Below are 20649 nucleotides of genomic sequence, written 5' to 3' on the forward strand. Positions count from 1 at the left end.
CGTCCTGGTATGGTACTTATTTTTGGTTTTTGTGTTGGTGGTAGATTTGGGGGGGGGGACCCCGAACATAATTTGGCCCAAATGCCATATTTATTTGTTTGTGAATCTTAGCCTGGGACAAACAACCCTCTCCTGGCACCAACAAGCAGGAAAAAGCATGCCTTGCTGTGGTGCATTTCCATGGCCAGAAGGAGTGTGAAACACCTTCATGAATTGTGTACATTTCCTACCCATAAATTACATTCCCCATAACAGGAATGCTCCTTGAAGACCTGAAGACATTACAAAAGTCACTACTCATTTTCCCACCCCAGAAAGTGTCTTTCCTTTCCTTTACTGTCTTTCCTTTTCAACAACTGTATTTCATGGAATTACAGTCATGTCCGACTCCCGAAGAGTCAGATACGACTAAACGACTAAACAACAGCAACATTTCATGGAATTGCATTTCATGGAATATTAGTTTCAGCAGCCTGCCACTCTATTATGATATAAGTAAGAATCATGATAGTCCCCTGCCAACAGGAATTAGGTTGGATTAGGGCTGTATTAAGCAGACATTTTATCCCTTTAGGAGGGCATATAAAAGGCCATGGTGATTATCAGCCAGTTGAAGGTGCAAGTGGAAAGATTTTCCAAGGAGGCATTTATCCTGGCCCTTCAGTCTTGCAAGTGGCCAAGGCAAAAGAATGAAATGAGGAAGTTCAACCTTCTCCCCATTTAGACTCAGACTTTGGGAACATGCCCTCCTACCAAATCTTTTACTCACTGAACACCCATCCTTGAACATTGCTTTTCATATGTGCCTTTCATACAAATCTCTGAGTGGTGCAAGATTCCAAAGGTTCTAGGCACTTACCTAGGATTTGTGTTTCCTTTTGGATTGAGGCCCCGGGGAGACTTTGGCATCTTTGTGATATATGGTTTTTTAAACATCCATATATACAACCCGAGCCTACGATGGAGGGGTTCACAGCAAGAAGGTCTTGTTTTCTTGGATTCAAACAGAAATCAAATGTTGCTCTGAGTCTTTCTCGGAGCTTTACTTCTAGGTCACATCACCCCCACACCCAACTCCAAACTCTGGTTTTGTCTGTTGAGGGAGCAGCCATTTGCCATCTCCCACCAGAGTCCCTTAATCCCCCATCACCTCACCAGAAAGCTATGAGTACAGGGTACAATGAGTACCCTGTTCAGTGCCTCCCTCCCATCACAACACTTTTCCTGCAACTCTCTTTTGTGCTTCCAGCCCCTCCAGTCTTGTTGTAGCTACTTTCAGTAACTACAGAGAAAATGGCACATGCTATTCTAAAAATTGAAACTATCTACAATATACAAGAAGGGAATATACATTGCTGTGCCCCCCCCCCAAATTATAATTATGTTTCAGTTAGAGCTTTAGTTGGTGGTAAATATATTATTAAATCTACAGGCAAGGGTTTATATTTTTTTTACTGCTGCTGTAAGTAATAAACAGCTGTGATATACTGCAGCTGTTGAAGGATGTGAAACACTGTCAAAGATTAAACCTAGAATTGCACACTTAGTAGGATCAAAACGGATTAGAAGCATTTGAAATATGGAATTATGGCATAATTAGGCAAATGGGAACACATCTTTCTTGTGCAAACATAATCCATGTTACAATGTTCAGAATATACAAGCGAAGCACAAAACTGTTTGGTAAACTTAATAACTACAGTAGAACAGTAGGGTTTCCAGTACCTTGAAGGTTATGTTTATATGTCACCCCCAGAATTTGCACCCTTTAAAAGTCCCAAGCCGATTATTTTGTTAATTGCCCACATGTGGCTCAGATCTATTTTCCACCTCCACAATTCAAATGTGATGTATTGCATTAGGCTTATGTGGATCAATGCCACCATCCTGCTCATCCCTTCTTTTCTTGAAGTAAATATCATATTACACACCTTGTTTAAACTTCAGAGCTTCTGGGACTGGGTGAGGCCTGGGGCCACTCATGCTAGAGGGCATAACAGCAGGTGTGTAAGCAACTCCCATAGCTGCAGCTGTCATTGCCATGCTTTGCCACAACCCTACCTTGCCTTTGTTGGATCAACAGAATATGTTTGCATGGGTGTGACTGTACAGCACAGGAGAACAGAAGTAGATTGGGATCTACTTGGCATTTTCAAGTTTCAAATGGGGACTATACAGCTTGGGACAAGGATCACCTCTGATATGCCTAATCAACAGCTTCAATGTGTACGTGAGAGCATCCTGCAGATACCATCTCTGTAGGAGGTCTATTCCTCACAATATAGGAATTGGGTCCTTGGTGTTCTGGCACCTACCTTTTTTGCCTCCTCTGTTGTCTTTTGACGTTCCTCTTCAGAAGAAATTGTTCCCAGTCTGCACTGGTAATGGAAGTATGTTTAAATGCCATTTGCATATTTGCCACCCTGATCTTCCTTGGGAAGAAGGGTGACATATAAATTTAACCATGAACAATGTTTTCAACAATGGATCCAGGTGCACAGCCGGGGAGTCATTTTGGACTCACAGTTGTCCATGGAGGCACAGTTCAATTCTGTGTCCAGGGTAGTTGCCTACCAGCTCCATCTGGTATGCCAGATGAAACCCTACCTGCCAGCAGACTGTCTTGCCAGAGTGGTACATGCTCTGGTTATCTCCCACTTGGACTACTGCAATGTGCTCTACATGGGGCTATGTTTGAAGGTGACCCAGAAACTACAATTAATCCAGAATGCATCTGCTAGACGTGTGACTGGGAGCGGCCGCCGGGACCATATAACACTGGTCTTAAAGGATCTACATTAACTCCCAGTACAATTCAAAATGTTGGTGCTGACCCCTAAAGCCCTAATAGACCTCGGCCCAGTATACCTGAAGGAGCGTCTCCACCCCCATTGTTCAGCCCGGACACTGAGGTCCAGCACCGAGGGCCTTCTGGCAGTTCCCTCACTGCGAGAAGTGAGGTTACAGGGAAGCAGGCAGAGGGCCTTCTTGGTAGTGGTGCCCGCCCTATGGAGAACCCTCCCATCAGATGTCAAGGAAATAAACTACTATCTGACTTTTAGAAGACATCTGAAGGCAGCCCTGTTTAGGGAAGTTTTTTAAAATATTTGATGTTTTATCATGTTTTTAATATTCTGTTGGGAGCCGCCCAGTTAGATGGGTAGCATACAAATAATATTTTTTAAATTAATTATTATTACCCTCCTTCCAGCTTCATTGCTGAAATAAAGGCTTGGGGAGTGTATTTTGTGGGTAGAAAGACTCGCTCACTTGTGATACTGAAAACCCTGGGCTGAGTGTGTACAGAGACACCCTATTCCTCAGTTCTAAATAGATGTTCACTCCACGGCTTGGTACCTTGCTCCAGTACGTGGAGTTAATACGTCTGTCCCAAAATACATCCCTCAAGCCCTAATTCCGCTTATCATTGCTATAGAGCAGTGTTTCCCAACCTTGGGTAGCCAGCTTTCTTTGGACTACAACTCCCATCATCCCCAGCTAGCAGGACCAGTGGTCAGGGATGATGGGAATTGTAGTCCAAAAACAGCTGGAGACACAAGGCTGAGGAAACTCTGCTATAGAGAAACCACACCCACTGCTTTTTTCAGCCCTCAGTTCCTGCACTTCTCAGGTGGGTGCAATTTTGCCATTACAGTGGCAGTACTCGGGTTAAGTACTTAATTCGTTCCGGAGGTCCGTTCTTAACTGTACTTAACCTGAAGCACCACTTTAGCTAATGGGGCCTCCTGCTGCCACTGCGCCGCCGGAGCACGATTTCTGTTCTCATCCTGAAGCAAAGTTCTTAACCTGAAGCACTATTTCTGGGTTAGCGGAGTCTGTAACCTGAAGTGTATGTAACCCGAGGTACCACTGTACTGTACAAGGGAATGAGTGAGTTCCAGCACCTCTTTTTCTAGAACAATAGCACCGACCACACGAATTCAAGTCTCTCATGCAGGTGCTGAGCGCAACCTCTTAGGTCCCCAAAGTATTTTGGGTCCTCAACACAGAGCTTTTGCAAACCAACTTCATGGCCACTTGACCTCAACGACACACACCTGCATTTACAAACCCCAAGCCTTGAGAGTCTGAGCCCTGGGCAAGAGTGTTGCAAGACGCAGAGATGGTTAAAGAAGCTCTGCTGTTGCACCCAGTACTTTTGAGTTGGTGAGGCAGCGAGCAGAGAAAGTGCCAACATTTTCGCCAGCGGACGCCTCTGCAAAGGCGCTAGCTAGGCCCCGGGATGCAGCCCAGCCGGGCGGAGCCGGTCCCTTTCCTCCTCCGCCAGCCGCCGCCGCCATTCCACCGATCGGTCAGCAAGCGGCGCCAGATTTCGATGATTCACGCCGAGCCGGCGAGGAGGCACGCGCGCACACACAGCCCGACACTTACACAAGCGCACACAAAGCGGCTGGGCGAAGCTGGAGCGGGGCTCCGACGCCGAGCCAGCGGGGAACGGCGGCGCAAAGCCAGGCGGAACGGGTGGCAGCGCGCGGAGGACGGCAAAGCCCTCTGGCCGAAGGTGAGTGTGCCTGGAATAGCTCGCCAGGGAAACTTGCAGGCTGCTTCTCGCGCGCCGCCCTCGAAAGGTACTGGCGGCAGCCGCGTCTCCCTCAGAGCGTCCTTTGCTTCCCTCAGCCCGAGGGGCGGCTGCTTTCCTTTGGGGAGGAGGCGCAGGGAGGGGCTCCCAAGGTAGGTCAAACCCGTGAGGAGAATCCCTACTTCTGCCACTCAAACTTTCCCGGGAACCCGCCGCCCTCCCCTCCCGGTAGGACTGCTGCTGCCTTGGCAGTTTTGGTTCCATCTCGAGGTTCCTCTGACGGAGCGCCCTGTGCGGTGGAGCTGCTCTCGAGACCATCAGCTGCGTCTCCCATCAAATGCGTGGCGCACCCGCCTCCCTTGCCCCTCCTAGAGCTATTAAGCCTCTGTGTTTTGAACGCTTGCCTTTTTCTTTTTCTTGTGGACTGATTGACTGAGACAGGTATTTGTCCCTGTTCTCCCCACCACCACCACCTTCTCACCTCCTTTCTTCTCTTCCTGCTTTCTCCCTCTCCCAACCACCCCGCACCCCGTTTTGCAGATGCATAGGATATTGGCCATAGTTGTTTGGTGTTTTCTGCAAGTGGAAGGCAGGCATCCAGAAATCATCCCTGGGAGCAGCAACAATGGCAATTTCTTGGACAATGACAAATGGCTGAGCACTGTTTCCCAATACGACAAAGATAAATATTGGAATAAGTTCAGAGATGTAAGTACTCCTGTTCCCCCCCCCCCCTCCAAGTTGGTCCTTAGAGATTTTTCCCCCCTTGCTAGGGACTGTCGGATGGTTCAGGTGTGTTGTTTTGGTGGGATCAGAGGGAAGGGTATATCTTTCAGTATATGCCAATGGTTGCTGTAGATTTGGAAGAAGATCCTCATCCTTTAAGATCAGCTGTGTTTCAGTCTTCTTACTATTAGTATTCTGTATATGTTTGGTTAAGGACTCATTTTCTTGGTCTTCAGTTTTTCCTTAGGGCATAACTTTCAGAGAACTTTCTGTGTGCCTGTGTTAAGAGATTAGTTGCTGTTAAATGCAACCTTCGGGGGGGGGGATGCAAAACTATTTACCCACTCAAGCCACAAGGTGGTAAACACCTGAAGCTTTCTTCATGCACATGTGGCAGGAGACCAAAGCAGAAGATTCTATTATCTCAGTTCTGCTCTCAGGGGTATTTGTTATGGTGTCTGTATTTCTCTGCCTTGGCATACTAAACATTCAGGAATGATTTCAGCTAACATTGTTACTCCAGTTTATGGATTGTGCTGAAACTTCATGTATTTGTATGGGCAGGGAAAATGTATTTCATAAGCAAAACTTTAGGGAAAATGAACACTTCGAGAAATAATTCCATTGTGGTTAACCGCCCCAGGATCAGTGGGGGGGGGGGTTGGTGGTGTAATGCCTTTGATACTAAGGCTAGGTATTTGAGAAGCTTAATGTAACCCATTTAGAAATGTCTAAATGAATATTGTGGTAAGCCATTAACAGATACCATTCCCTTGCAGTTGGTATAAGCAGTTGGTAGGGAGATGGCTGGGAAGAATTGGTCACCTGGTGTTCTAAAAACAATGAGGCAGATTCACAGCAACATTTGTCTGCTTATGTTAGGCCTTATGGGAAAAATAAGACCAGATTCTTAAAAAGATGGCATTTACTTGACTATGACTATTGCAATCTGTTATTTACTGCAAGCAGTTCTCCAATGGAGTAAAGCCTCAGTTCAGTCCCATTGATGCTATTTTCATTTTTATTCAACTTCCTTATATATATTAAACAAAATTCTAAGTATACATTGAACCATCAGTGATAAATGTATCTAAGCTGGAGGAGGTGTTATGATTCAGTTAATGTTTCTGACTGTAGGAGGATTGATCTTTATGGTCAGAAGTCAACAGGAATTTTGCTATTGAATCTAGTAGGTTTGACTTGCAGCCTTTTTAAGAATTTTATTTAATAAGTTTAAGCATGCAGTGAAAGAGTGGCCTTCTCCAGCCTTTGAGCCGAACTCTCCAGGAGATGGCAAAAGATTCTCCACATTGCTCATTTCAAACCACCACTATGCTTGGCCTGTGGTTTCAAACTGGCAAGGGGGGGGGAGTGTGGTCTTTATCTGCCCCCTTAAGAAAGGTTTTATGTGCAGAAAAGAGAAAATTATACTTTCCATGGCATGAAATTAAATATATTTAGCAGTATGTAGGAATAAGCAGTATAACTAATGGACTAAGTCCAAAAGTTGGCAGCCCTTTGCTTAGCACACATCAAGTATACTAGTAAGGAATTCAGGTATATTTTGCAGCAAATATGGGGAAGGAGATAAGTAAGGTGTGTGACACATGGATGCTACATTTACCTGCTTACGTATTTATTGACCATCCATTAACAGCACTCTTGGAGTGGCTTGCAGGTGGTTCAAAACAACCTAACATTCAAAGAAGTTGTAACACAAACATCAGTATGGAATCCAGCACAAAGTATTTGAAAAATATTCCTTCCACATCATTGATAAATCAGCCTTGCAAATAAGTCCACAGCAGTTCCTAGTCTATTAACCTACCTGCTCAATAATGCCATATAAGTAATTATTTTATGGCACAACCATAGCCTTCCAGGGTGAGGGGTTGGGTGGAGGGTTATTCCAATTAAGGACTTATCCACTCTTGTCCTGTTCCTCCTCCTACCCTCCAGGGGAAACTACTCTTTAGTGCTCAGTTGGAGTAAATGGCAATTTGGTTTTTCTCTGGATTGAGACTTATTTGGTTTTAGCATTAAAGAGCTGGTTTTTCTCTGGGAAAGGAGTAGGGCAAGGGGAAAACCACTCAGATCTATGCCTAGAAAGTGCGGGTCAAACAGAAAACTGCTTGGACCAGTGCTTTCTAGGCATGGGACAAGCAGAAGTACAACGGAATGAGTAGAAGTGTGAATGAGCCCTTCGTTTAAAAAATTATTACCTACTTGATCATCTTGTCGCAATTTTTATTTGCCATAGGTGAATAGGTAGGTGGGCTAGTCTTGATGAAACTTTCTAGTTACTACATTTTATGTATTCCCACTGTGATTTTTGAAGACCAAAAGATAGTAATTTACATAAGCACATTTAAGAGTTGGTGTGGTTTAGTGGATGCGAGTGAGCTGGGAAGTTGACCTGATTGGGTTCAACTCATTGTTTATATTGGATTTGGATGTTTGAATTTTTCTTTTAAGTAAAATTACAAACTGATTTTTGAAGTTTCCTCTGTTTTCAAAGTGGTTTGTTGTAAGCTGGCCGAGAAACACAAACACAAAATGCATTTTGCTTTGCATCTCATTTTTTAAATATATCTTTCATTATATCTTTCTCCAAACCTCATAGAGGAGTATATTGTGGTTTTGGATGTTTGTTTGGTCTCAGCTACTTCTTCATGCATGGTCCAGTATGCTGTACTTGAAGAGAGCTATTTATTTAATATGACCCATTTTCCTCAGAGATGAAAGGAGGTAGCAGAGGCATACTCTACTATGACATTTTGGGCCATTGAAATGAGCATTACCCAGAGCAGCTCTAACTCATGTCATTGGGCCTAGCACACCAGAAAACTGGTAGATTGTTTCTTAGAATGTCAGGAGAAGATTGCTCACCAGTCATCATCCTTCTTCTTGAAGAGAAGTGCATATTATTCAAATTCTGCATGGCATATATCTTTAAAAGGAGCTTTGAGTGCCTCAACTCTGGCAGTAGTAATGCTGTCAAAAGATTATTTATCAAAAGACAGGAAAACGTTAGGGTTTAGTATGTAGGTGAATGGGCCTGTGTGTACTAAATCTTAAAACCATATAAGTAATTAACAATCATGCTTCTTTCATGACTTGGATATTTGGTGTTTTGAGCTACCATTTGGGGAATGCACTTCGTCAGAATAAGAAACTTAAGTTGCCAAACTAGATGTGCTGGGAGGTGTTTTTGCTTCATTGAATGCCCTTCCATGAAAACATATGTTTTTCCCAATCCTATGAGCCAGCACATTTGCTTACCTCTGCCCTCAAGGCAACGAAATGTACTTTGGTGCAGTAGAAGAGAAAGGAAGAGCAAGCCATCTCAGATCCCTGTGGAACGTTGCTTCCCCCTCAGGAACAGTTAACTAAATTTCATAAGGGATGTTTACACATTGCATTCAGCTAGTGTACAATCTCAGTATGCAGATTGTTGAGCTGTAGACTTGTTCATGCAGTTATTTGCATGTAATGCTTAACAAGTGCACAGTCTGTGTACCTGGGTAAATAAGCACATGTACAAACCAACAGGCTGCACACTCTTAAATGCTTGTGCATGTGTAGAAAAGGCTTGTATCTGGGTTCAGGGTAACATGTGAACAAACCCATGGCGTAGCCATCTCTTTTTACTATCCTTTTAGTCTAGGCCTGTGAATTTTAATTATCCCACCACAATTGCAGTACTGTAAATAAAACCACAGTTTGTAAAATAGCACCAGGGTTCCAGTATGAGTTGTAATATATGATGCATTGTGTCTGAGCAGGGACCTGCAACAAAAGTAGGGGCCAGGGGTTATGAATGCTGGTCCCTCTCCAAGCATCCCTGTCCCCAACCTTGAGGAGGAAGGTCTGAAGGGTGTTTCTATCATCAATGTTTTTATACACACACACACACACACACACACACCTCTCAGAAATAAAGGGAGGACTCTCTCACCAGATATGAGGGTGTGCATTTGCTTTTCTTCTCTTGTGTCTTAAAGGCATTTTGTCATTAGACTGGGGAGTCTACTTCAGTTGCCTGGGCTCCACCATACCTCTGTCTTGCTTCAGCATTCTAGGATGAAAACATTGATATCCAGCAAGGACGATGTTAATAAAAACATACATATCCTGCAAGAGGATATTGGCTAAGAGGGCAGTTTAGCACAGCACAGCACTACACCTCACCCCAACCCCCCCTTGGCCAGCCAGAATCCAGAGCTTTCCACTTCCCCAGACTGGCACTTTGTGTTAACTTCCCCTGTTTGGATCAGTGGACTTTTCTCCTAGGATATAGAGAAGGAATGGTGTTTGTTACCACTTTTTTTAGTTTAGAGTGAATGTGATCCACTTCCATTGAGTTCCAGACCCTTCAAGTGTCCCTATTTTCCCAGGAAAGTCCCGGATTTACAGAAGCCATCCTGGTTTCTTATTTGATCCCGGAATGTCCTGCTTTTCCTTAGGACATCCCTATTTCCATCAGATAAATTTTGGAAGGACTGGAGTTCTGATGGATCAGAATAAAAAAATACCCTTCCGTGCCAAAATTTAGCAGAGTAGAACCCATTCATACTTTCAAGAGACATCATGTTTTATTTTGAAGGCCACTTCCTTGAATATAATAACTCAGTGGTCAGCAATCCAAATCAGATACATTTGGCTTCAAAATAGGAGAGCAACTCATGGCAGGAAATCTAAATTAATAGTACAGCAATGCTTTAGCAGGAGTGATAATAGGCTTCTCCATTTGATTTGTGCTCATAAATCAGTATTTGATAAATCAATTTGGAATAATGAATTTTAATCCAAGGAGCACATATTCTGCAACTTGTGTGTGCAAGAGCTAAGAAAATATTTAGACAGAGAATATTTCTAGCTTCCAAATATATAAAAAATGGGGAGTCTTAGAGCATGCATTAAGAAAGGTGTCATGGTCAGTGCAAAACTGAAAAGCTTGAGTGATAACAACAGAAACCTTGCAAATGTGTCAATTTAGTCACATGTATTCAGATATTTGCAGATGAAATAGTTTAGGTTTGTATTTGCTTGATAATGCTTATATGTTTGGCACAAGTTTTTAACCCAGTAATCATTAGCAGTGAAGATGTAAATGACCTACTGAGATCATTAGAAATTTTTTATTTTTAAAGCAGTTGGATTGCAGCCACTGAGGTCCAAGCAGTCAAATGATTATGTATTATGCCTGCATACAGATATTTTTCATATCTATATTTCCTGCTGCTAGGTTATTGACATGCCAAAAAAAGTGTTTCTTCATATTGCAATGTTTGAAAGTAGAAAATACATTGGGTGCAATGGCTTTCAGGGAGCTTTCTTTTATACAATGAGAAACGCTGAACTGAATTATGAACAATTACAGTTATAGAACTGGACAGGGTTATCTCTGTATTTGCCAGTATGTTTTTAAGGTAGTTTTCATCAGCTTGGGCTGCATTTAAAAAAATTATGCCCATGTTTCAAATTTGTCTGTCATCTTAGAAAAAAGTTATAGTTTGCTTTCTGGATGTTGGTTATAGGTACCAAAAATAGCCAAGCTGCAGGGAACTATAATGATGTTGGGATCGTACTATCTTCATGTTGCGGATGGAGAAAGAAAAAGAAATATTTCAGCTTTTGGTGAATTGTTGGGTAAAATAAAATGAAGAAACTTGACAACCTTTATATGGAAGATGGATGCCTTCAAGGATGAAAAGGGGCAAATGGGCAAATTAGATCTTAGCCAGATGTGCTTGAGATGTGAATTGTTTTTAGATTGATGAAATCCTAAGCCCTTGTTAAATAAGCAGCCTCTGGGCAAAATTCTCTTTTTCAGTAACATTGGCAAAACCTAAACAGAAATGAAACAGTATTGCCAAAAGCACTTCTGTGTATCTCCTCATTAAAAAGTTGGTAAGAGACAAAACAGGTTTGGAAAACAGACCCACATTCTAGTATACAACAGTGTAGCTGTGGGTTTGTGTAGCTATAAAAGAGTCAGCTTTTGAAAGTACACTACTCTATTGGGACTTGATGCTGCCCTCCTGCCATGTATTTGTGAAGAGACCATTTGATGTAGCAGCTGCAATATTAGGTTCAAGTATGAGAAACTTAAATTCATATCCCTGGAGAGCAATGAAGTTCCAGTGATGGTTATAATAAGTCGCTTTCTTATTCTAAGGTCCTTTCTGGTCTTTTAAAGAGGCCCTGATACTGTCTAGTTTTGTGGAAAAGAAGCTTCCAAACACACACACACACACACACACACACACACACACCCTTCAGGGCCATCTACACTGGCTGCCCCTCTTCTGGGTAGATGTTCTGCCTCCCTTACAGTTACATAGAGAATAAATCAGACTGGTAACCTCTTGCTGAACATATAATCCCATGTCATCCTGGTTTCTCTTTTCCTCTGCTTCCTTTGCTGTCCTTGTTCTTAATTTAGATTGTAAGTTCCTTGGGGCTGGAACCTGCCATCTTCATTTGTTACTCTGTAATGCTCCATGAAAGAAACAGGTGGCAAAATATTATAGAACCAAGAAGTAATATGAGGCTGGGGCTTAGTGCAGCTTGGGGACATCCCCAAGCTGTGCTGGTTCCCACTTTGCATGATCCATTGACCCCTAGCTGAGAGGAGAAGTGATGGCATTATTACTTCCTAACTTTGCTGAATGCATCGAAACATATAAAACAGGTATAGCAAAACAAGGGAATGCCTGCAGGCTGAGCTGGTTTCTGCCTTGCATGTAACGGGGCTTGCTTTTTCTGTAGATTATCGGAGGTGGGGTAAATTTAGAGATCAGTTCAGAACCCAAAACTAACATCTGGAGGGATTCAAGGAACCAGAGTAGAAATTTCAGTAAATGGGATGCGGAAAGGGAAAGCAGTACATCATAAAAATTAAAAACAAAACACTGCAAGCATTTATGAGATGTTAGCATCCATCTGTCTTGAGAGACAATGGGGTGTGCCTCCGGGGGTGAACTCCAACTGCTGTGTTAGCAGCACCAAAGTGATCTCCCTGTTGTGCAAGCCTGGGCAGTGTGTATGGAGGTCCTGGACTGATGTCCACAGGAAAGCAGAGCAATAGGTTTGGCGCCAACTTGGCTGCAGGAGTTGACGGAAGGAGGCGTACAAGGTGCCATCCAACAGTCTTAGGGACTCCACTCCAGATTTGTGTAGGGTTTACTCCTTAGCCTTTTCTTCTCCTGAAGATATTCAGGAAGGCAGCAGAGGTTTAGGATCAGAATTTTCCTTCTCTTAGAAGGGCTACCTTCCCAGGCTGACAAGCTTCATCTGCCCCTCACTTCCCTCTACAGTGCATGCAGAAACCGTCTTCTTGACTGTTGGACCCACTATTGGTCTAAGCTGCTCAATCTTCCAGAGCCTGTTTTCACATTCATGGGAAGTCCATAACTCGCTGAGGGTTTGAGATCCATCGGCTACCCTCACCTGATTTAGCCAACTTGTTTAAGCCCTTTCCTGGGGTGTAGGCGTGTTGAATGGTGATAGCTTCTAGAAGACACAAGTGAGATCTGAGTGCAGGGTGAGTACCAAAGGTGGACAAACTACCCCAGAAGGAGCACAATGTGTCCCCTACCACAGGTACTACCCCTCCCCTAACCATCCCATAAACCCCATAGATTATGAACATGCCTGATCTCATCTCAACTTGCAAGCTAAGCAGGGTGCTTGGATGCACACATTTTAACATGAGTATGAAAACTTTTTCTTCTGTATTTCTCCCAGGCTATGACTCTGGAGAGTAAGACAGCAGATGATAGATGTATAAAAATGTCCTTGGTCGTGTAAACACTGAAGTCAGTTCAACTGTCTCCTTGTTCAGTGTGCTTGCTATAAGCTTGTAGCAGGGTAAGAAGAGGACAGCGAAAAACTTTTGAGAGGCATTTGCAATAATATTGTGTTGTATCCAGCTAAACCATTATATGCCCAGAACAACTTTTGCAAGGGCAGTGGAACTTTCCCTCTTGCCCCTTCATTCCCCAAAAAATTCTCTTTGCGGTTTTACCTAACCTATGGAGCAGACTTATAGTCCAGGGGGAGCAGAGGGAGGGGGTGTTCTTTTGTGCTTGCAGAAGTCATTCTGTGCACAAAATGATTTAGTTTGGATATAAGCCAACATTATCACAGCACTATTGGGCAATATGTATTTATATACAATTTTACGTTTTTGGCCTGCTGTCTGAAATTGTCCTGTAAATAATTTGAGATTGCGATGAAAACCACAAATCTCTATTTTGTTAGTTTGGGGATATGTTCTTACAGAAGATTTCAAAGCAAACTCATAGTAGCACCTTTTTTGCTAACAGAAGCACATGAATAATCCCCACACAATCAAGATTTTATAACTTGGGTATCCCAAGTGATAGCCAGCTTTCCCAAGCCTATTATACTCAGAACATCCTGACCTGTATAAGAATTCTATTACTTTTCTAGTGCTCTCATATGTACCAGGATGCAATATACTGTCTCTTAGATTTCATTGAAGCTTTGCAAAGCTTATTCATTGTGCTATGCAAACACTTTGGTGTAGCTATGAGTAATAATCATAAAACATAGAAAAGAGATTGCCTTGTAAAGATAAGAAAATGAAAGATAATAACAAAATGAAATTGAGAATAACATTTTCAGTGAAGGTGTGCATTCCGTCTTCCAAATGTAATTGTATTAGACTTGGGAAACCTAGTTTCATGCATGCTTATCCAACTTTCTTCTCTTCCTCAACATAAGAAAAAATAATAGTTACGGTGAAAACTGGGACCTCCTGTTATAACACCTAGGGGGGAACCTCTGATGAAGCTTATGACCCAGAGTGTATTTGTAAATCCACCTAGGCTTTTTGGAGCTTGGGTTTTAATTCTAATGTAGATAAAGTTCCCATACTGTGGTTTAACTATGCTCAGTGGAAACAAAACAATGCCAAACCGAAACTAATGAATCTGGACTGCTTTCACCAACCGTAGATAAGATTAAGCTCAATTTAAAGTTTGGATGACATGCTAAATTGTGGTTAATCTAAATGGAAAGAGAAGCTCTTGAATTCATTGCCACATGGCAGTTGTTGTCCATCACATCACGTTGACTATTAAGCTTCATTCTGGATAGATGAAATCAGATATAATTACATTTTTGTAGTTTTTTCACTCTATTATGTGTTCATACTTTTTGGAGAGGGTTAAAGATGCATTTCATTATTGTGCACATGTTAGTAGTACTTTACATAAGTTTTTTGCTATTTCCAAATTCTAAGTTCAAAAGTGGATTTGCAAATCCTTCTTTCTCTTATCAATATGACCCAGGCCTCCGTAGCTTCTGGGTGCTATCCAACTAACATGTCCCATCAGTGCAAGAATGTCCCTTTCTGCAATGGAACTCCCCTTTCACTCCTTGCAAGCCCCACACCCTTGCCAAAGCTGTTCTGGAGGGTAAGGGGTAGCAAGCAAATCCCAGAAGATTGCAAAATTTGAACCTGAGAATCTTCTGCATGCAAACCATGTTCTCAGTGGCTGAGCTATATGCACCCCCTGCAATGAACTAGTGTCCCAGTTGAAACTGAACTGACAGCTTCTCATTTCTAAGGCATATTTTCTTGATTAGGGACATTCCCATGGAATTCTGTATTAAACCTGAATATTTGCTCAATATTTTAACAGCAAGGCTTCTTTTTATTATCTGATCGTTTGTAAGCTTAATATCACAGATGTATCAACCTGATGCCTTGCTCATCCTCATTGTTCTGTCCTCATCTGCTGCTTTTTATATAATTGGCCACAGAGGACCTTGTTTTAGCTTTCTGCTCTCCATTATGCTTATCATGCTATTATTGAATGACTTTCAAGGTAAAGTCTTGCACAGGTTTTTCCCCCTTCAAAGAGAACTGTTGGTATCATCATTTAGTTGTTATAGAGCATATAGAGTTCAGCTTTATATAGTTGGTACATAGAAGTAGTTTTAAAAGCTGCATCCACCAAGGTGAGCATGACTAACTAGTTAGTTGTCTCTCAGGTTTCATTCAGTTAGTTGTCCCTGTTTAAACTTAGAAGTCAGGCATTTAGAATTGCTGTTCCCATGCTGTGGGACACTGTTCCAGTAGACATTCAGCAGGCACCCTCACAGCTGACTTTTGGGTGTTTTTTGATGACCTTTCTTTATGCCAATAGGCCTAATTATTTGTTTAAATTTTCTAAAGTCAAGCTTAATGACTTAATGATATTTTGTATTGTTTCCATATTTTATGTTCCATTGTATTTGTGATTGCTGTGCATTGCCTTGGCATTTTATGAATGGCAAGTTTTAACTATTTCTTGTTTTTGATGCCTGCCATGGAAACAGGTCAAACACCCAACAGGTCATGATACATAGCTAGTGGGATGCATTTGGCTTCTTTCCATACTTCAAATTGAAGAATAGGGTACTAGGAATTGCATCCAAGAGAAGGAAAACGTCTGCATAGCATATTCTAAGGCCCAGCTGCTACAAGCTGAATTTTGCATATATAATTAATGCTGATATGCATTAATTCTTTCTGTAATCTGTAGGTGATAATTACAAAGCGCTTTGATCATAAGATGTACCTTTTAAATAATGTGTATTGAATCATTAGTTTTAATTTCAGTACATGCTTTTTCAGTACAGTATATTGGCCAATTAAAACTTGTCCTGGAAAACTAGAGCTTTTTCACTTTTTCACTTCTGTAATACTGGATGATCACTGGAAAAGCAGTGTGTAGTATTATTATCCCATGTGTCTTTGTAATTATATGTGTGGAAGTAGTTTCCTTTTTTTGTGTGGTGTACAACTTAATCATCAATGAGCAAATACCTGCAAAATAACTAATTTTCTTCAAATATTTTGACAGTTCACATTTCTTTCATTGTACATTGGTTCATTACCCAAATATCAGGGTGTATGTGTATAGCTTTTTCAGAATCTTCTACACTTAAACCAGGCATTTCACTTCACACAGCATGAGGATCACCTGATCTAAACCTTAATAGTTTTCCTCCAGTTCTTACATATTCCATACTGAAGTTGAGTGAAGTGGACACACTGTATTTATTAGTTTTAAACTGCAGTTTAAGATTGCAAACCACAAATAGCTCATTCTGGAATGATCCCAAGGAGTTATTTTGGAATACACCAGAGAAGAAATATATTGTCATTGTGCCTTCCCAGTGACATTTAGTTTGGTCTCCCTTGTGTTTCTGAAAAATGTGAAACCTTACAGGGACTACTCTTCTTATTTCTATCTGTCCCAAAACTGAAACATCAGCAGGAGATGTACAAAACCATGCTAATCAAACCAACCCACTTGCAGATGTAGACTGAGAAGTTTCTGCCTAACTCTCCTAACATCTGTGTCTACTGCACAAACTGTTATGTTGGCATTCAGTAAGTCCAGTTGCTTTCATCTGCAGTTTTATTTCTCTACTGATGGAAGAGGATGCTTCACTGCTACCATTTTAGATCCACAGTTGTATATAACTCAGTGCTGAGCTTTCACAATGATGATTATTCCACATTTTGTAGAAACCACTAAATTTGAAGGAGTGTCATAAATTAGTTTTCTACATTTAATTTTATAGCCATGTGTAGGAATCCTGTGCAGTTACTTGGACACATTACTACATATACAAATCTTAAGAATGTACTATTAACAATAACTCATAATTTCCCTTTTTTCAATGATGGGTAGCATAAACATGTTTTAAATAACTAGAAATTATCTAAATTAGAAGTTTTTGAAAACCAAACATTTCTATTAACTGTTGCTACTTCACCACCATCTTACAAATTACTGTGTTTGTACATTGGTCCCTTTACGATATGGTTTCTTTTAAAGAACTTGAATTTTTCAATAATGCACTCTTTTTCCTGCCTGGTTTTGATGCCACAAGGAGCTGTCCAGTGCTGAATAATTCTACAAGCACCTCATTGAGTTACTGAGGAAAGCCAGATTGTACAGGGTGAGTCTTTTTAAAAGAGGCCCCGTGGAACATGTATACTCTGTATCCACGGGGCCTCTTTTAAAGGACTCACCCTGTATTACCAGAAGAGTGCTTTAATGTAGGAAAGGTAACCCAGTCACTGACTCCTAGGTATAATTAGCATTTTCCTTGGTATCCCCCACCCCACTACCATGTAGGAGCGCCTTAAGCAATATTTTGCTGAATGCATGTCAAACATCACATTTTTATCATGTCGTCTCTCCCTAGGAGAGCTGCACAGCAGCAAACAACTTTAATATTAGTCCCCTCTCATTCTGTCTTGCCTGCCTAGGCTTCACTTTAAATGGAGAACTGCAAGTCCATTTGTGGAAGGAGCACATGTTAAATTACTTAACATTTTTGCTGAGGTAATGGCAAAAGTTTGTTACATTCGTAATCAGAAATGGAACAGATGGCAAAGTCCTAGTTTTACCCACTAAACATTCCAATAATACATACTTAGTTTATCTTGCTTAGGTTTATACAAAGACAAAACAGTGCTTTAAAACAGATACAAAGTACTAAAAGAAATACTTTTGGCTAATTGACTGAGCAAGCCAGATCAATGTGCATAAAATATACTGCCTTGTATAAACCACCGTACTGGTAGGGTGATGAGAATTCACACTGTGAGGGTGGGAGGGGAGAAGCAGTAAGGATATAGATGCTGAGGGCCAGGATCTAAGAAGCATTGGGAGGGACAGAGGTATTCAAAGCAGAATAACTCATCCTTTTTCTGCTTGTCAACTTCCAGCTTATGCTAAGTTTTTCTTCACAATCGTGACAACTAGAAAATTGAGCAACCCAGATTTTATTTAGCTGACTTTTACTGTATTTGCTTATTGGAAAGAGATACTTTTTTGTCAATTTTGAAATTCTTGACAGTTTCAGAAAAATTGGGATTGTATATCTGATGTTGAAAACATGTTAATAGTGCCATTATTTGGCCAACCTCTAGCCAAAAGTTGTTACTTTTGTGTAATGCAGAATAGCAAAAGTTTTCAGTTTGGTCTTGATTTATCAGTGATATATTATAATGTGTTTACTTCCTCCTTTTGGGAAAACAAAAACATTTATTCTCATCTTTCCTGTCATCACATTAGCTCTTCAAAGCCAGGAAATGTGTGAAGGAGTTTTGTAAGCACTTCACAGTGATACTAGTTCTACATAGAAAGCCAGAGGGGAAAACAAAGTGGTTTCTTTTGGTCCATGTAATCTACTTAGAAAGCAGTTGTAGCCTTACGGGCACAATCACAAGGGTCCATGTGAGCTACTGTTCAGGAAGATAAGATTTTAGATGCAAAAGCTGTGTAGTGATTAGTTGTGAGATGGTCCTTTGTACAAATTTCAAATGGGAAAAAATGAGTTTTTCCTCCCTTCTGTGTGAGGAGAACCACTCTAAAGTACTCTATTTCTCTAATCTAACAGATATATTATTTTTATATCCTGAAGAGACTCGATGGATTATTGCATCCTGTCCTATATTGCCAGGATCAGTTGGTTTTATTTTTCCAATTTCTTCTTGGTTCACAATCAGATGGCTTCAAAAAAAAGCCAAAGATAAACGACGTTTTGGATGCTTATCTTGTAAGATAGCTTATATTTATCTTCAGGCTGCAATGAATAGAGCATTCTGATAAACATAGCAGTCATGTTTTATACTGTGCTTTCATTCCTTGGACTTCTAAAGGAGAGGGAGAGAAAAATGATTCTGACAAAACAGGGGTGGCATTTTCAGGTATATACAATTAGAACTTCTAAGTGTATAGTATACATTTCACTTCCAGAGAAGTAATATTTTGTGATGCAGGCCTCTGTTCTGCATGTTGAACTGTAAATTTTGATGCTACATTGCAGACAACATCTTCTGTGTGCCACTAGTAATGTCCTGTATTTCTTCACAACCAGAATCACAAGAAATGCAGAAGCAGAAATATAAGAGTTACAATGTTGGGCAAGAACAAAGTTATTCTATCTCCTAGGACAAATTGTTGGAAATAGTGGTCAGGGATGGTGAGAGTTGTAGCCAGCAACATCTGGAGAGCATCAGTTGCCCTATCCTCCTTTTGAGGAATCAAAGTTAAAAAGAAATACCACATACTTTAGATAGCAGCTAAGAAGTTCAGCTCAGCTTTAAGAGTTTTGTGAAGTCTTTTAAAGTAACAAACAGTCCATGACAAATTGCTCTAGTTTTGCATGGTGTTCATTTTTGTCTTTTATAAACATATCGGTTTATTTTATTGAGCTTGCAGAACTGGTGAATAAGTGAACTGATTCTTGTTAATTCGCTTTTTGTGTAAGCATTAAAAATAAGTTTGAAATAATAAGAAATAGCTGCTTAGATGTTTTATCACACTGGCTAGGCTCTCTATGAACACCAGAACTAAGCCTGTGAGCTAGTGACTTTTTTCATACCCACTCAATATAGGAATCGGCATGTTTCTGCAGTATGGTAAGAATAGCCCTAGATTGTATCCTACTAAATTAGTCGTGTTCATTCATTTCATTGTGTCTACTCTGAGTAGGATTTCTGAATTGCAAGAACTGTGTCTTGGAGTTTTCAATTGTTCTTGCTAGCCTGGACAGTAACAGCTAAGAGCAATTTCCAAGTAGGCATGTAAGACTTGTGTTATAGCTACCCTCTTCTCAAACATGTTGAAATAGGGGTCCAAAGCTAGGGAACTAATACTGGCACAAGTACTATATCAATATATTGTATATATCATATAGTCCTAAGTGAAGCCAATCCCTGCCAAAAGCAGGGTTGGCAGTCAGAGCTGAATTTAAATTTGGTGTCAAATGCAAGCCCTGCTTTAAGCAGGAATCTTAGCAGCCCTACCTTGGTTTCAAGCCATGGCTGCAGTTGAAGAAAGGAAGAATCAGAAGTGCCACCTGACATCTCATGACATCAGGTGATTAGGTGGCCCTGCCCACCTGTCAAAAGTGGCCTGTGGAGGGTGGGCCAGATCTCCCCTCTGACCTGTACACTGGCACCAAGGATCGATTCAGATATTCTTGAAATCACTTCTCCACATTTCTCCACATTTTTCTTACTACACAGATAGGCAACTGTGAAGCACAACATCATCTCTTTCTTTCGGGTTATGTTAGCTAGAAGCGCATTTGGAGCAAAAAAATTGAAAAGCCTTTTCACATCTGAGTGTCCAGCACAGAGTTCCTCTTGGCTATATACAGTCAGTTACAGACCTAGGAATTCCCAGTATCATGACCCTTTTATCAATCACCATACTTCATGTTATTAGTTTAGTCTGTTTGTGAACAAAGAACACTTTGCTAAAGGCTAGAAGGCAGGGTTTGTTTGAGAGTTGCTGAGAATATCAGGTTTTTTAAAAGCTGGCTTCCCCTCACAG

General features: G+C 41.1%; 1 protein-coding gene across 3 annotated transcripts in view; it reads left to right on the forward strand.

Annotated features, from left to right (window-relative positions):
- The first annotated feature begins 4228 nt into the window (after positions 1 to 4228).
- SPOCK1 (SPARC (osteonectin), cwcv and kazal like domains proteoglycan 1) overlaps positions 4229 to 20649 on the forward strand; it is a 396815-nt gene continuing 380394 nt past the window's right edge. For 2 of the 3 annotated variants that reach the window (XM_053376868.1, XM_053376869.1), the window contains exons 1-2: positions 4229 to 4522; positions 5081 to 5248. In XM_053376868.1, the coding sequence (XP_053232843.1) occupies positions 4244 to 4522; positions 5081 to 5248 (447 nt within the window). In that variant the 5' untranslated portion in view covers positions 4229 to 4243. Of the gene's footprint in view, positions 4523 to 4553; positions 4693 to 5080; positions 5249 to 20649 lie in introns of those variants that run through there. The other variant, XM_053376870.1, reaches the window with a different exon arrangement.

The sequence above is a fragment of the Podarcis raffonei genome, chromosome 2 (assembly GCF_027172205.1).
Source record: "Podarcis raffonei isolate rPodRaf1 chromosome 2, rPodRaf1.pri, whole genome shotgun sequence".
In the NCBI taxonomy this organism is placed as follows: Eukaryota; Metazoa; Chordata; class Lepidosauria; order Squamata; family Lacertidae; genus Podarcis; species Podarcis raffonei.